This window comes from Lynx canadensis, chromosome F2 (genome assembly GCF_007474595.2).
Source record: "Lynx canadensis isolate LIC74 chromosome F2, mLynCan4.pri.v2, whole genome shotgun sequence".
NCBI classification, from domain to species: domain Eukaryota; kingdom Metazoa; phylum Chordata; class Mammalia; order Carnivora; family Felidae; genus Lynx; species Lynx canadensis.
The window spans coordinates 82,716,332-82,733,602 of record NC_044320.2 but is presented as its reverse complement, the minus strand read 5'-3'; the positions used below and the strand labels follow the sequence as shown (position 1 = coordinate 82,733,602).

The following is a 17,271-nucleotide window of genomic DNA, read 5'->3' as shown; positions in this document are numbered from 1 at the left end:
TGTTTGTTTTTACTTGATTGGTATAGCTTTATTGTATAGCTTGAAATCAGCATGTGTGATGTCTCCCACTTCGTTGTTCTTTCTCAGGATTGCTTTGGGTATTTGGGATTTTTGTGGTTCCACACAAATTATAGGATTGCTCTATTTCTGTGAAAATGCCATTGGAATCTTGATAGGGATTGCATTGAATCTATAGATGGCTTTAGGTAGTTGTGGACATTTAACAATATTAATTCTTCCAATCCATGAACATGGGATATCTTTTCATATATTTGTGTTGTCTGCAGTTTTTTTCATCATGATTCTATATATAGAAAACTCAAAAGACTCCCATTGAAAAACTCTTATATCTAATCAACGAATTCAGTAAATAGCAGGATGTGAAATTAACATACAGAAATCAATAGCAGATCTGTATGTACAGTAGCAACTAATTAGCAGAAAAATAAATTAAAAAGATGATCTCATTTACAATAGCATCAAAACAATTAGGGATGGGCTGTTCCTCTCCCTCTATGCATCACAGCTGTAGTAGAAGGGAAGGTGTAAAATTGGAAGCCTCTGTAAAGAGCAAGACCATCCCTTCCTGGGATGTCTGTTGTGTGGACATCCCAGGAGACACAGGAGGGCAGGATGCCCTCCATGTCTGTTGTGTGGAAAGGAGAGGAGAGATGTCAGTTGCATTCAAGATCACAGCCAGGGAGCCCTCAGGGGAAGAGTAAGAAGATGAAAGGAGCATTCGGAGAAGTTGAGGACACAGAGTTTTTGCTAATGACTGAAGCAACTCCACAAATATGCAGACGATTGTTTTCTTCTTGTGATTTCTTTTTTTTTTTTTTTTAATTTTTTTTTTTAATTTTTTTTTTCAACGTTTATTTATTTTTGGGACAGAGAGAGACAGAGCATGAACGGGGGAGGGGCAGAGAGAGAGGGAGACACAGAATCGGAAACAGGCTCCAGGCTCCGAGCCATCAGCCCAGAGCCTGACGCGGGGCTCGAACTCACGGACCGCGAGATCGTGACCTGGCTGAAGTCGGACGCTTAACCGACTGCGCCACCCAGGCGCCCCTCTTCTTGTGATTTCTAAGTGATAACTAAATAAGGGATATACAGGGGCACCTGAGTGGCTCAGTCAGTTAAGTGTCTGACTCTTGATTTCAGCTTAGGTCATGATCTCATGTTCGTATGATTGAGCCCCACGTCAGGCTCCCACTATTCAGTGCAGAGCCTGCTCGAGATTCTCTCTCCCTCTCTCTCTGCCCCTCCCTTGCTCTGGGGGCATGTGCGCATGTTTTCTTTCTCTCAAGAATAAATAAATAAACATTAAGTGAGGGATGTCTGTTTTGTGGCCATTCCTTCCAAGTTGATAATGTGTTTAAATGTTAAAAATGATGGGGTGCCTGGGTGGCTCAGTCGGTTGAGCGTCCGACTTCAGCTCAGGTCACGATCTCGCGGTCCGTGAGTTCGAGCCCCGCGTCAGGCTCTGGGCTGATGGCTCAGAGCCTGGAGCCTGCTTCCGATTCTGTGTCTCCCTCTCTCTGCCCCTCCCCCGTTCATGCTGTGTCTCTCTCTGTCTCAAAAATAAATAAAAAAAGTTAAAAAAAAATTTAAAAATGAGTTTGATGTGATTAGGGTTGTCAGTCTCAGGCATTCAAACTGGAAGACTGTTGACAATAGGAGCCAGCTTTCTAAACTGACTAGGATAGCTTATGATTGCCCATGATGACAGTTTGTTGACTTCCTTCTGAAGGAGGGGAAAAGGTAATATATTTTGATTCATATGCTGTTTTGTAATGAAAGCACTAGAGCATCATGCTTAGAAAAATCTCTTAGCTAGTTATCTAATAAGGATCAAAGAAACAGTTTTGCATTAAGAAATTTGGTTTGTTGAAGTGAACTCCTATGAAAATGCTGAGAATACTGATGTCCTGATAATCCTCACAAAGATCACCAAACAAAACAAAATGAAACAAAACAAAACCCAGTTACTGACTTTTGTCAGACAGAGTACAGAAAAATACAGGTCTGGGCATCTGGGTGGCTCAGCTGGTTGAGCGTCCGACTTTGGCTCAGGTCATGAACTTATGGTTTTTCATGATCTTCAAGGCCTGCATCAGGCTGCTCACTGCTTTAAGTGCAGAGCCTGCTTCAGATGCTCTGTCCCCCTTGCTCTTTGCCCCTCCCCCACATGCACTGTCTCTCTCAAATATAAATAAACATAAAAAAAACCCGAAAAATACAGGTGTAAATAATAGATTTTCCTTATCTAGAATGACCATAGCTGTGATTCAAAGAATTGTTGCTTTTTTGTTTGTTTTTAACCAGATTGTGGCTCATTAGCAAGGATCAAGTTAAGTAGTTGTTGGCATTTCAAGTTTGGAGAACATTGAACTTTTCCCTTGTGTTTGCCCCATAGAGAAATGTTACTCTTTGGGCTACCTGTTTTTTTGTTTTAAGTTTATGTATTTATTTTGAGAGAGAGAAAGAAAGAGTGTGCGTGCACATGCACACTTGTGAGCAGGGGAGGGTCAGAGAGAGAGAGAGGGAGAGAGAGAATCCCAAGCAAGCTCTGCACTGTGAGCACGGAGCCCAGCACGGGGCTCGATCCCACAAACCATGAGATCATGACCTGATCCAAAATCAAAGAGTCGGATGCTCAATGGAGTGAGCCACCAAGGCGCCCCTTCCCTTTAAAAAAAAATTTTATCTTTTTGGTTCATGACTTTATTCTGTTTAAGTCATAACTAATGAAAGTCAATGCAAAATTGTTTTTGTATTTAAGTATGTTGTCAATAATAAAGCCATATCTCCCTATTCTTATGATAAAGTTATTTTTCACAATGCCTATTATATCTAACAGAAAACAAAACTTAAATACATTATACTACATTTAAATTGTTTTTCCTCACTTTATATAGCTTATTAAAAATATTTCAATGAAGGGCACCTGGGTGGCTCAGTCAGTTAAGCATCCAACTCTTGGTTTTGGCTTGGGTCATGATCTCATGGTTTGCGAGTTCAATCCCCACATGAGGCTCCACGCTGACAGTGCAGAGCCTGCTTGACATTCTCTCTCTCCCTCTCTCCCAGCCCTTCCCCACTCACTCTCTCTGTTTCTCTCTCAAAAATAAATAAACTGAAAAAAATACTTTAATGAGCTTTTTTGGGAAATGTTGGAATATTTTTGAATTGTTCTTCTTTTTCCCTTCATATGGTTTTTGTAGCAATGTTTAGCCCTGTTGAACTAATGCCAGGAATCTTTTCAGATAGGTTACCCGTCAATTTTTTTGTGTAAAAGATAATTAAAATATCTTAACTTTCTTAGTGAATTTTTTATTCTGCATTGGTGTTTTGGATTTTATCTGTGAATAACTTTGCTGACTATATTGACAAGAATCATTTGGAGGCTCTCATCCAAGATGGCAATATGAGAACCTCTTAGACTCACTTTTCCCTTGGACATGCCAAATCTGTAGCTACACATGAAACAATTACCCATGAAAGAAATCCAGAAACTGAGTGACTCCTATGCACTGGATGAATTAGAAAATAGCCACAGTGAAACAGGTAGGAAAGGGTAAGACACAGTCTAGCCATAAATTTCACCCCAGGCATAGTGACATACAATAGGTAGGGATTCATAACTCCCAGGTTTTCCATAAGCAAAGAGTTTGAATCCAACATCTAACACCCCAGTTTTTAAGACTTTTACTCATCTTTAGATGAGCCTCCAAAAAACATCTAGCTCTGCAAGCTAACAGGGCTTGTGTCCATAAGACCCGCAAGACTATAGCAAACAAAGAAATAGTTGTCAACCTGGCTTGGACTTGCTGTAGTTTTCCCTCCAGAGTTCAGCACAGAGGGAGTAGATAACACTCATCTTCCAGTCTTTTCTTAAAAGCTGCCTATTTGTGTACTTTAAAAGCTGCTGCTGCTGACTGAGGGTCAGGCTTCTAATTTAAAAGACATACCTAGGTGCTGACTGCCATCCTCCCCAGAGATCAGGGAGGTCAGCAGATGACATCTCCCTGTACACTCTAGATCTCCAGTGTCTCCCAGAGGGCACATCTCTTGATCTCCTGGCCCTGATGGCCAGGGGGACTTGTGATTTGTGGGTCCCACAGGACGGTGGCAAACAAGGAAGGAATTCTTACCTGATGGTCCCTTGAGGACTCAGAGCAGAGGGAGCAGAGAAAAATGCCCAGCTTCCAGTCTTTCCATGAAAGAGGTCTGTCTGTTTGGATACTTTAAAAGTTGCTGACTTTAAAAGCAGCTTTTAACCAGCCTATATCTAGGTGCTGACTGAGATCCTACTCTTTTGCACACTGACAGGTATTGGCACCCACAACTACTGGGAGCTACTAAGAACAAAGAATGCAGCTTTGCCTTCCACAAGGTTTGGGAGACAACTAAGAGCTCAGGGCAGTCTGAACAATAAGGTTCATCACCTACACAAGACCACTCTATAAAGACTCGGAGAGGTGGCTATTTTACCTAATGCACAGAAATCAACACAGAGACTCCAAGATAATGAAGAAACAGGAATATGTTCTCCAAAAAAGAACAAGAAAAACTCCAGAAACAGACCTTAGTGGAATGGAGAGAAGTGATTTGTCTGACAAAGGGTTCAGAATAATAGTCATAAAGATGTTCACCAAGGTCAGGAGAATAATGCATTACCAAAGTGAGAATTTTAGGAGATAGAAAATATAAGCATGCACCAAACAGAAACAACAGACCTGAAAACAATATAGTGACTGTAGAAATTTCAAAAGCCTAGATCAGCTGGAAGAAAAGATCAGTGAATTCAGAGACAGGCAATGGAATTCATCTAAACATAGAAACAAAGAGAGAAAAGAATGAAAAAGCATGGAGATACTTTAAGGAACTTAAAGGATACCATGAAGTGGATGAATATTTGTGTTATAGTTGTCCCAGAAGGAGAAGAGAGAGAGAAAGGAACAGAAAGCTTGTTCAAAGAAATAATGGCTGGGGCGCCTGGGTGGCTCAGTCGGTTAAGCATCCGACTTCGGCTCAGGTCATGATCTCGTGGTCCGTGAGTTCGAGCCCCGTGTCAGGCTCTGTGCTGACAGCTCAGAGCCTGGAGCCTGTTTCAGATTCTGTGTCTCCCTCTCTCTCTGACCCTCCCCCGTTCATGCTGTCTCTCCCTGTCTCAAAAATAAAATAAACGTTAAAAACAACAACAACAACAACAAAGAAATAATGGCTGAAAACTTCCATAATCTGGGGAAAGAAACAGGCCTCTAGATCCAAGAGTTTATAGAGTTCTAGATAAATGAATCCAAGAAACCCACATCAAGAAATGTAATTAAATTATCAAAAGCCAAAGAAGAGAATTTTAAAAGCAGCAAGAGAAAACCAACTTGATATGTGCAAGGTAACCTCCATGAGACTGGCAGTGGATTTTTAGCAGAAAGTTGGCAGGCAAGAAGGAAGTGGCATGATATATCAGTGTTCTAAAAGTAAAAAATCTGCCAACCAAAAATATTCTACCCAGCAAAGTTGTCTTTCTCAACTGAAAGAGAAATTAAGAGTTTTACATACTTACAAAAGCTAACGGAGGGGGCGCCTGGGTGGCGCAGTCGGTTAAGCGTCCGACTTCAGCCAGGTCACGATCTCGCGGTCCGTGAGTTCGAGCCCCGCGTCGGGCTCTGGGCTGATGGCTCGGAGCCTGGAGCCTGTTTCCGATTCTGTGTCTCCCTCTCTCTCTGCCCCTCCCCCGTTCATGCTCTGTCTCTCTCTGTCCCAAAAATAAATAAATGTTGAAAAAAAAAAATTAAAAAAAAAAAAAAAAAAAAAAAGCTAACGGAGTTCATCAACCTTAGCCTAGCCTTAGAAGAAATGTTAAAGGGGCTTGTTCATGCTGAAACAAAAGGACAAAAGTAACAGGAAAGCATGAAAGTATAAATCTCACTGGTAAATATAAACATGTAGTTAATTTCAGAATACTCTAATGATGTGTAATGGTGGTGGGTAAATCACTTATAGTATGAAGATTAAAAGACAAAAGTATTAAAAAATCTGTAACTACAAAAATGTGTTAATGGCTAAACAAGGTGAAAAGTTGTAATTTGTGACATCAAAAACATAAAACATCATAACAAGAGGAAATAGATATATAGAGCTCTAGTATGCATTGGAACTTAAGTTGTTACAGCTTAAATATAAGATGTCTTATAAGCCTCATGGTAACCACAAAGTAAAAACCTGTAATAGATATAAAAAAGATAAAGGGAATCAATACAAACAACTGTAGAAAATCATCAAATTAAAATGGAAGAGACAAAGAGAAGAAGAAAGGAACAAATGTATTACAAAAAGCCAGAAAACAATTAACAAAATGGCAACAGTAACTCCATACCTATCAATAATTACTTTAAATGTAAATAGATTAAATTCTCCAATCAAAAGACGTAGAGTGGCTGAAGAGATAAAATAACAAGACCCAATTATATACTGTCTGTAAGAAATTCACTCCTTACAGGATCATATAGACTGAAAGTAAAAAAATATAAAACCACATTCGATGAAAATGGAAATCCAAAGAAGGCAGGGCTTGCTATATTTATATCAGACAAAACAGACTTTGAGACACAAACTATAACGAAAACATGATCATTTTGTAGTCACAAAGGTATCAATTAATCAAGAAGATATAACAATTATAAATACGTACCCAACATAGGAGCACCTAAGTATATGAAGCAAATTTAACAGATATGAAAGAAGGCAGAAATACAATATTAGGGGACTACAGCACTGCACTTTCAACAATAGCTAGATCATCCAGACAAAATCATGAAGGATATATTGGACTTAGAGACATTATATCAGATGGACTTAACAGACATTTATAGGACATTACATCTAAAAACAGCAAAGTACACATTCTTCTCAAGAGCACATGGAACATTTTTCAGGATAGATCATATGTTAGGCCACAAAGCAAGTCTTAACTACTTATGAAGATTAAAATCATATGATTTGGGGAAAAGATAAAAAAAAAGACAAAACCTTATCAAGACATACGAAGAAATGAAAAAAGAAACAAATAAATAAAATTAGATATGCAAGAGGAAGCATTACAACTATACCACAGAAATTCAAAGGGTCATGAGAGACTACTGTGAACAATTATACACTGACAAATTGCACAGCCTAAGAGAAATAGAGAAGTTCTAGAAATATACAATCTGTTAAGACTGAAGCAGGAAGAAAATGAAAATCTAAACAGATCAATTACTTGTAAGGAAATTGAATCAGTAATCAAAAACCTCTCAACACAGAAAAGTCCAGAAACAGGTACCTTCACTGGTGAATTCTACCTAACAATTAAAGAAGAACTAATACCAATCCTTCTCAAAATCTTTCAAAAAATAAAATAAGAAGGAACTTTTCCAAACTCATTTTACAAGGCCAGGATTACTCTGATACTAACATCAAAGACACCACAAGAAAATTACAGACTAATATCTCTGATCAACATAGACATAAACATCCCCAATAAAGTTTTAGCAAACCAAATTAAAAAAAGTTTCATACACCATGGTCAACTGGGGTTGATTCCAAGGATGTAAGAATGGTTCAACATACACAAATCAATCAACATGATATGCATACCACATTAACAAAATGAAGGAGAAAAATCATAGGGTATCTCAATAGATGCATAAAGTGCTTTTGACAAATATCAACATCAATTCATGAGAAACAGTGCCAATAATTTGAGTACAGAGAGAATGTACCTCAACATAAAAAAGCCACATATAGTAAGCCTACAGCTGACATGATACTTCTAAAATAAGGAAAAAGACAAGGATGCCAACTTTTGTCACTTTTATTCAACAGATAACTAGAAGTCCTAGCCACAGCGATTTGGCAAGAAAAAGAAATAAAAGGCATTCAAATTGTAGAGGAAAAAGTAAAACAGTCTCTATTTACAGATGGCATGATATTATATGTAGAAACCCTAAAGACCACCAATAAACTGTTAGAATTAGTAAATGAATTGAGTGAAGTTGCATGATACAAAATCCATATACAAAAATCAGTTGTATTTCTATATACTATCCAAAAGAGAAGTGAAGAAAATAATCCCAATTACAGTTGTATCAAAAGATTAAAATACCTAGGTAGAAACTGCACCAAGGAAATAAAAGTACTGTACACTGAAAAGTATAAGACACTGATGAAAGAAATAGAGGAAGACAAAAATAAATGTGTTCGTTGGTTGAAAGAATTAATATTATTCCAATCTTAATACTGCCCAAAGCAATCTACAGATTCAGCGCAACCCCTTTTGAAATTCCAATGGCTTTTTCCCCAGAAATAGAATAAACAATACTAAAATTTTCATGAAACCACAAAAGGCTTGAAACAGCCAAAACAATCTGGAGAAAGAACAAAGCTGGAGGCATCACACTTCCTTATTTCAAACTATATTACAAGGGAGTAGCAATCAAAACAGCATCGTATTGGTATAAAAACAGACACATATTTCAATGATCATAATAGTCCTTTTGTATATATGGTCAATTTTTTTTTGTGACAAAGGAGCCAAGAACATACAATGGAGAAAGGACAATCTCTTCAATAAATGGTTTTGGGAAAACTGGGCAGCCACATACAAAAGAATGAAACTAGACTACAATCTTATGCCATACACAAAAACCAACTCAAAATGTGTTAAAGATTTGAATGTGAGACCAAAAACCATAAAGCCCTTAGATGAGGCCATGGGGTAAGTTCCATGACATAGGTCTTGGCAATGATTTTTTTTTTATTTGATGCCAAAAGCAAAGGCAACCAAAGCAAAATTAAACAAGTGGAATGCACCAAATTGAAAAGCTTCAAAACCACAAAAGAAAACCATTAACACAATGATAAAGACATTCTTACAGAATGTCTCCCTTACAAGGAGAAAATATTTGTAAGTCATGTATCTATTAAAAGATTGATATCCAAAATACATAATGAACACCTACAACTCAAAAACCAAACCAAAAACAATCCAACTAAAAATGAGCAGAGGAACTGAATGGATACTTATCCAAAGAAGACATACAAATGGCCAACAGGTACATGAAAAGGTGCTCAACATCACTGATCATCAGGGTAATGTAAGTCAAAACTCAGTGAGATATCACTCACACTTGTTAGAATGGTTATCCTCAAAAAAACCAGAGATACCAAGTGCTGGTGGGGATATGGAGAAAATAAAAACCATGTGCACTGTTACTGGAAATGTAAATTGGCACAACCACTATGGAAAACAGTATGGAGGTCTCCAAAAAACAAAACAAAACAGAAAACAGAACTAACGTATGATCCACCAATTCTACTTTCAGTCATCCATAGGAAATGAAAACAGGATACCAAAGAGTTATTTGCACTCCTATGTTTATCATAGCATTAGTCAAAGTAGTTAATATGTGGAAACAACCTAAAGTCAGCCAGTGGATAAATTGATAAGAAGATGTGGTGCATACACACACACACACACACACACACAATGGAGTATTACACGGCCATTAGAAAGTTGGAAGTCCTGCCATTTGTGACAACATAGATGGGCCTCGAAGGCATTATGCTAAGTTAAATAAGCCAGACAGAGAAAGACAAGTACGGCATGGTATCACTTATAAGTGGAATCTAAAAACAAAAAAAGAAGTCAAACTCATAGAAACAGAGGGTGATTAAAGTGGTTGCCAGTGCCAGTTGTGGAGAATTTGGTAAAATGGTACCAGGTATAAGATGAATAAGTTCTGAAGATTTAAAGTAAAATACAGTAATAGCTACTACCTTTGAACTTTGGTAAGCTGTAGTAGTTTTCAGATTGTTTGAAGAACAATAAAAATCTGGTATTAGTGCAAAAAGAAAATAAAGGAAAACACAATGATGACTGTTGATAACATTGTATTTTGTAGTTGAAATTTGCTAAGAGGCTGGAGCTTCAATGTTCTCATACACACAAAAGTTAAATATATATAGCAATGGATTTGTCAATTAACCAGATGGGAGGAATCCTTTCACAATGTATACATATATCAAATCACCACAATGTACACTTTAAATATTTGTTTTATTTGTCAATTAGACTTCAATGGAACTGTTAACAAAAAAAAAAAAAAAAGAAAAAGTAAACACAGAAAACAGAACATGTTTGTATACAAGCAGGGCCTTCTTGAACCTCCTGCATGACTTTTTTTTTTTTTTAAAATAATGTGAGATAGGATTTCACTGAATTATGATTGTTGGTCAGAGGTCATGGTGCTTCCATTTCTAGGCTTTGGTCCATCTGATGATAATTTCTCTAGGCAGATGGAGCAGAGATGCTCTGTGAGGCACTACTACATCTCCGAATGACTAAAAACAAGCTCAAATGCTGATTCTATCTTATGGCTCCAGATACTTCTACATGCAGAGAACTGTTCCATATTTATTTTTACTCTTCCTTTTCATCTTATAATTCCTACAGTTTACTTGGGAGATTATACAGTTTACTTGGGGATATGGCCTTAACCGTATACTGCTTTCAGATTGCATTTTGTCTTTTTTTCTTTTTTTGATAGCCCTAGGATTGAAAACCAACACTTGACAAGTAACTGTCTAGATCATTGTACAAAGAATAGTGTTTTGCTTTTTTTCTTGTGTTTATTAGGAGTTTCTTTTTAAGAGGCAGTAAGTATATCATTGACACTGAGTTTAGGAACTCTGGAGACAGACTGCTAAGGTATGCCTCCAGGTATGCCACTTATCACATGTGTCACCTTTCACAGGTGTTTGATTTCTCACTGCCTCCCTCACTTTATCATGTGTAAAGATGAGGATGACAATAGTACTTACTTTTATAGTGTTTAGAGAAGGAGTATAATGAGCTACTTTCTGTAAAGAGAATGATATGAAGAAGAGCTTACACATATATTAAACAGAGGTAGACATGTATGTAAAGTTGAGGTTCTTTGGCATATCTGTGATTATGAGAATTTAAAAAAATTGTTATATGTCCCACACATTCAGAAACAATAGTGCCTATAGGAAAACAAGTGTCTATACAAAAACAATGATAGGGGCGCCTGGGTGGCGCAGTCGGTTAAGCGTCCGACTTCAGCCAGGTCACGATCTCGCGGTCCGTGAGTTCGAGCCCCGCGTCAGGCTCTGGGCTGATGGCTCAGAGCCTGGAGCCTGTTTCCGATTCTGTGTCTCCCTCTCTCTCTGCCCCTCCCCCGTTCATGCTCTGTCTCTCTCTGTCCCAAAAATAAATAAACGTTGAAAAAAAAAATTAAAAAAAAAAAAACAATGATAATATACATAATATGTATGAAAATGAGATCTTTCAGTCATCTCAGTAGAAAGAGCTTGTAGGGCACAAGTAAAAATCATGACAAAATCATAATAGCAATGACTCGTGTTTCTTGAAGGTTTAAATGCCAGGCACTATGCTAAGTCTTATCTGGTTTCAACAACTATATCCTCATCTGGCTAGTTACATAATATTGGAGAATTTCCTCTTTCTAAGCTCTGATTTTATCATCTGTGAGGTAGTTATTGATATCTGTTCTTAATAAAGGTATATTATTAGAATAAAATGAGATAATGTAATGAAATGATCAGTGAGCTGGTACGTAATTATATGAAATAATATATTGATAAATTATGTATAATATAATCATAATGGTGATTAACAGCTGATCCTGATTTTTCTTGACAGCACAGATGTTTTAGGAGCTGCTGACTTCTCTGACCCTAGGTAGTTTACTGAATCAAAAAAAATATATAATATATATGTTTATAATATACATATCAATGAATATACATATTATATATGATTTAATAATATATTAGCATAATATAAGCATTATATTATGTTAATATGCAACACACTTACATTATGTTTATTATATAAGGATATATAACAATGTAATTATATAATAATGTATAATTGTAACATGTATAATGTATATTATATATAATACATGAATATTAGTGTAATAATATAATTAATGTATTAGTGTAATAATATGTAATAATACTGTTGTATATATTATTCATTGATAGGTAAAGGTTTTTGGGAAGTATGTCCATTTTAATCATCTTCCTGCCATACATGGAAGGTTTTGGGTTTTTTAAAAATTGTTTTATAATGTTGGTACCCTTGTGGTGTGCTTGTGGTTAATAGTCAGTTGTCTCTGTGGTCCCAATAATGATCCCATACCTAAATTCTCTTATTTGAGTGTTCTGCCTATCAACAGTTTGCAGGTTTTATTCTTGACTACAATTCTGACCATGCTTTAATTTATATGTTTTGTCCCTGTCTGCTGAGTAGATTGCGAGGCTCCCCTGTGGCATGGTTCATTGCCTTCTTTTGATTCCTGGCATCTAGCACTTTGCTAGGTAGAACAGGAAACAAGTGATCAGTATATATTCATGGAATAAGTAAATTAGGAAAGAATAGGAAGAGAGTCAAATTGACATGAGAGTAACCTGTATTTCTAAGAATCAGGAAACTGAGCTTCAAGAAATCTTAAAGAATATTGATCTAGGGGGATTCGGCCTCTAGGAAGATAACATGATGCCAAATAAGTTAGAATTTGCATGTTCTATTTGTTTCTGGCTGGAGGGTATAAAATAGAGAGTTCCAACTATTCTGAAGCTTTTCTTTTAACTAACTTAATACATTGTAATTCATTAAACAGAGGCGGGCTAGCAGAAAGACTAAATGGACTGCAAAATCGAGAGAGATCTGCCATTTCTTTATGGAGACATCAATGTGTTTCTTACCAAAAGACACTTTCAGGTAAGGTCTGCACTGACATCTGAGACTGTGGATAAAGAAGATGCTAGTCAAAATTATTTTTTGTTAAGATATATTAATTTAATCATTACTGTTTTCATGGTGTTTTCTTTTTCTCCAGGTGTCCTATGGGTCTCAAAAATTGTTCTGAAAGATGAGTCCATTCTTATAAGGTCTACTTATCCCTCCCTATAGAGCTTCTCACAGTTCAATAGAAGACATACTCTTGATCTGATTTGGAGAGCTCTGTGTTAGGTTTTTCTTTTGCTCTTAGCTTTTTGCTCATAGCTTTCAGACTTCTGTGACTGTGATCCCTAGTAAAAAATACAACTTATGTATTGAGGAGGGCACCTTTTGGGATGACCACTGGGTGTTGTATGGAAACCAATTTGACAATAAACTTCATATATTGAAAAATAAAAAACAAACAAAAAAAAAGAAATACACCTTATATAATCTCCCAGTGCACATATGATTTACATGCATGCACATACCCCTGAAACGTTTTTTAAACAACACTAACCTTAATATGTGTGATATACTCTGCATTGTCTTTTATTTTTCCCATAATCCTAATCTCACTAAATTGATATAGGTCCCTTCTAATAAATTACAGGATGTAGTTTGAAAGTTGCTACTACAAGCAAGTGACTGAAAACTTGTTTTTTAACAAATTGTTTGATGTTAAGAATATTTCATATACCTGGAAAAGCTCCCTCTTCTGTGAGACTGTGGTTTTTTTCATGGTTTCTTCTTGAGTGGTCTTTCCATTAGGAGTGGGGGAAGAAGTAGGTGGGAATGGTCATCTATTAGTTTTCTCTCCAGGGGGTTCCTTGGAATATGCATCTTAATAGGCTCACAGTTTATTTTGGCACATGTTAGCATGCAAAATAGAACAGCAGTGCTAGATAAAATACTCAACCAGTATGTTGTCAACTGTTGCACTTTTCTCTGGAAGACTTTTTAATTTTTTTTTTTCAATGTTTATTTATTTTTGGGACAGAGAGAGACAGAGCATGAACGGGGGAGGGGCAGAGTGAGAGGGAGACACAGAATCGGAAACAGGCTCCAGGCTCCGAGCCATCAGCCCGGAGCCTGACGCGGGGCTCGAACTCACGGACCGCGAGATCGTGACCTGGCTGAAGTCGGACGCTTAACCGACTGCGCCACCCAGGCGCCCCAAGACTTTTTAATTTTGATCTCATTCATTATCTTTAAAATCCTTCCCAGCTGGCACCTGGCTAGCTCAGTCAGTGGAGCATTTGACTCTTGATCTCGGAGACGTGAATTCGAGCACTGTGTTGGGTATAGAGATTACTTAAAATTTTAAAATCTTAAAAAATAAAATGAAGTAAAATTCTTCCCAGCTATCTTCTAGCAACTGCCTTCTCTCACATTCTTGTATTAGAGAGTATTATAATATGACATATGTTATCAGGATGACCTGATACATATGACCCAAGAATACTTTTTTTATTACAGGATGCTATGAATCAGCCCATTGTTACATTTATTACTTTGTATCTTATCTTTTTTATATATAAAAGATCATATTAAATAATCATCTTCACAACTCATTAGATTAGTCAGAAAACCAGGTATACATAAAGATTGACAATGAGTTTTATTACTCAGGGAAGTCAGTAATAAATACTCTGGCATAAGCACAAAAAGAATTTAATAGTACTTATACCTGAAAGCCACAGGGAGAAAATTTCACGTCAGGCATATTGGTTTGAAAAGATTGGTAGGTGTTTTCCACATGGTAATTCACAGCTTCACGTCTGATAAAAAGAATGCTTTCTTTTCTAATATTTTACCAATGATTTTCATTGATCTGCAGAGACATGTACCCCTCCTTGAACTAATCACTACTGAGGTGGAGTATAATAAATAGCCCTATAATTAACTTGTGATCTTTTTCAAGACTTATGTAATAAAAATAAGAACGCTTTGTGATTTTAGAATATATTTTTTCATTTTAACCTTTCAGTAATCTTTCATATTCTATTTATAAATATTTACCTGTACGTACGTAACCTCTCAAACGTGAATGTCCTTGATTTGGAGTGATCATTTTCTCCTATAATCTATCCACTTCCACCTCTAACTAGTTTCTGTTTAACTTTGTGTCACTCATCATTTTGAATTTAATTTGGGGTTTTATGCATTATAAATTTCTTTTGTTCTGCTTCAACCAGAAAAATATGGCCATGCCACCTAAATTCTCAAACTTACCCTTCTTTCCTATTCTGCTTTTGCCTCTATTCTTTTGAAGTAATTATATAAGAGAATGGCAAGCTTGGATTTCTTTCTGACTTGATATAAATATTTGACTTGGTCGGGGTGCCTGGGTGGCTCAGTCGGTTGAGCGTCCGACTTCGGCTAAGGCCATGATCTCACAGTTTGTGAGCTCGAGCCCCGCATCGGGCTCTGTGCTGACAGCTCAGAGCCTGGAGCCTGCTTCAGATTCTGTGTCTCCCTCTCTCTCTCTGCCCCTTCCCTGCTCATACTCTGTCTCTCTGTCTCTCAAAAATGAATAAACGTTAAAAAAAAAATTAAAAAAAAAACTTGACTTGGTAAATTTCAATGAAGCAACTTTTATTTTAGTGATATAGGCCAACTTTGTATTGAGAGGTTGGGATGAGGTCATGAGCCACAGGATGGAAAAGACAGGACGGGAAGAATGGAGGACAGGAGGATAGCAAACAGAGTGACTGGAATACCTAGCTTTTCCTTGGAGTCTGGCCACTGCACACTTAAAAAGCCAGAACTTTGTGGGGCCCCTGGGTGGCTCAGTCGGTTGAGCGTCTGACTTCGGGCCAGGTCATGATCTCATGCTTCGTGAGTTTGAGCCCCACTTCGGGCTCTGTGCTGACAGCTTGGAGCCTGAAGCCTGCTTCGGATTCTGTGTCTCTCTGCCTCTCTCCGCTCATACTTTCTCTCTTTCGAGAATAAATAAACATTAAAAAAAAAAATCTTAAAAAAAAAAAAAGCATTGGAAGTACCACCTATATGCTACATTAATGTTCGTGCCACATCCTATTTTCTTTTCCCTCATGAAAAGGTAGAATGGTAATTCTTGAGGGTTCTTAGAGATCTTCCAGTCTCAGCTCCTCTTTGGGGGATGGAGACGGTATGTGGCCTAGAAGAGGGAAGTGACTTGCTCTGATTATTCAATTAAAGGAAGAAACAGGGCTAAAACCATAGCCACCTGACTGCCAGTGTCATGCTCTTTCCATGGTACCACATCCTGCCTCATGAAAATAATTTTTTTCACTTCTCTACCAATTTGCTCTCTTTTTTTAATGTTTATTTATTTTGAGAGAGAGAGAGAGAGAGAGAGAGAGGGAAAGAGACTGAGTGCAAGCAGGGTAGGGGCAGAGAGAGAGGGAGTCACAGAATCTGAAGCAGGCTCCAGGCTCTGAGCTGTCAGCACAGAGCCTGACGCAAGGCTTGAATTCAGGAACCATGAGATCATGACCTGAGCTGAAGTCAGTCGCTTAACTGACTAAGCCTCCCAGGAGACCCTCTACCAATTTGCTCTTGATATTACAATTGAGGAATAAACAAACACCCCAGGTTGAACTTTATGTGTCAAATAAGGTATCTATTTTGAATTTTTGTTGACTTTATAGTCTTGAAATATTGTAAATATGCTCAAGGTGAGAGGAAGACTTGGACAAACTTTAATTTGAACCATAAATTCCTAAGAAATTATTGGGGGAAAATAGCTTCTGTCTGTCTTTTTTTCTCCTTTGACTTTGTCCTTATCACTGTTGTATCACATTTGGAGGTTTACTGTATGGCAGGTACAATGCTGAGGCTTACTACATATTAAACCATTTAGTATGCAAAGTAATGCTCTAAGATTCAGTTTGCTTTTCTTATTTTCTAGATGAAAAATTTGTAGATTGAATATATGGTATAGATGCGTAAGCCCAGGTTTGATGTTATCCCTGTTGTCCATGTTCTTAATCACTAATCCATGTGGGCCTTCATTAGATTATCTGCTTGGGCTGGAGAAAGTTAGGATTAAGAAGGCAAGTGATTAAGGAACCAGCAAAATTAGAAATATTCATACAAATGTCATTTTTGTTTGGGAAAAGGTAGTCTTTTAACATGTAGTTAGTTCCGTGTTGCATTCTTAAGACGACACTAAGCATAGGACGTAAGTTTGAAGGTTATCTAAATAATGAATCTTTTGTAGGATACCCTCAAATCTTATTATTTTGATAGGGAGATGGCAGATTGTCTTCTTAATTATTCATGTTAACATATAATAGAAATCACTCTACATTGTTGTCCTACCTTCTCATAGTGAATTGACCACAAATTGTTAAGCACAGAATAGAAAGTATCTTCTAGAGGTTGAAATAGAAAAAGCAGGTCAAATAAGTGTGACTGGGTGCCTGGAATGAAGAGAGGGAATATGACCTTTTATTTGGCTCATAAGC

The 17,271-nt window shown here is 37.2% G+C and overlaps 1 protein-coding gene across 2 annotated transcripts in view; it reads left to right on the top strand.

Moving 5' to 3' along the window:
• Window positions 1-17,271, top strand: part of SPIDR (scaffold protein involved in DNA repair) — a 509,957-nt gene that overhangs the window by 181,584 nt on the left and 311,102 nt on the right. For both annotated transcript variants that reach the window (XM_030304272.1, XM_030304271.1), the window contains exon 7: window positions 12,717-12,817. In XM_030304272.1, the coding sequence (XP_030160132.1) occupies window positions 12,717-12,817 (101 nt within the window). The remainder of the gene's footprint in view (window positions 1-12,716; window positions 12,818-17,271) is intronic.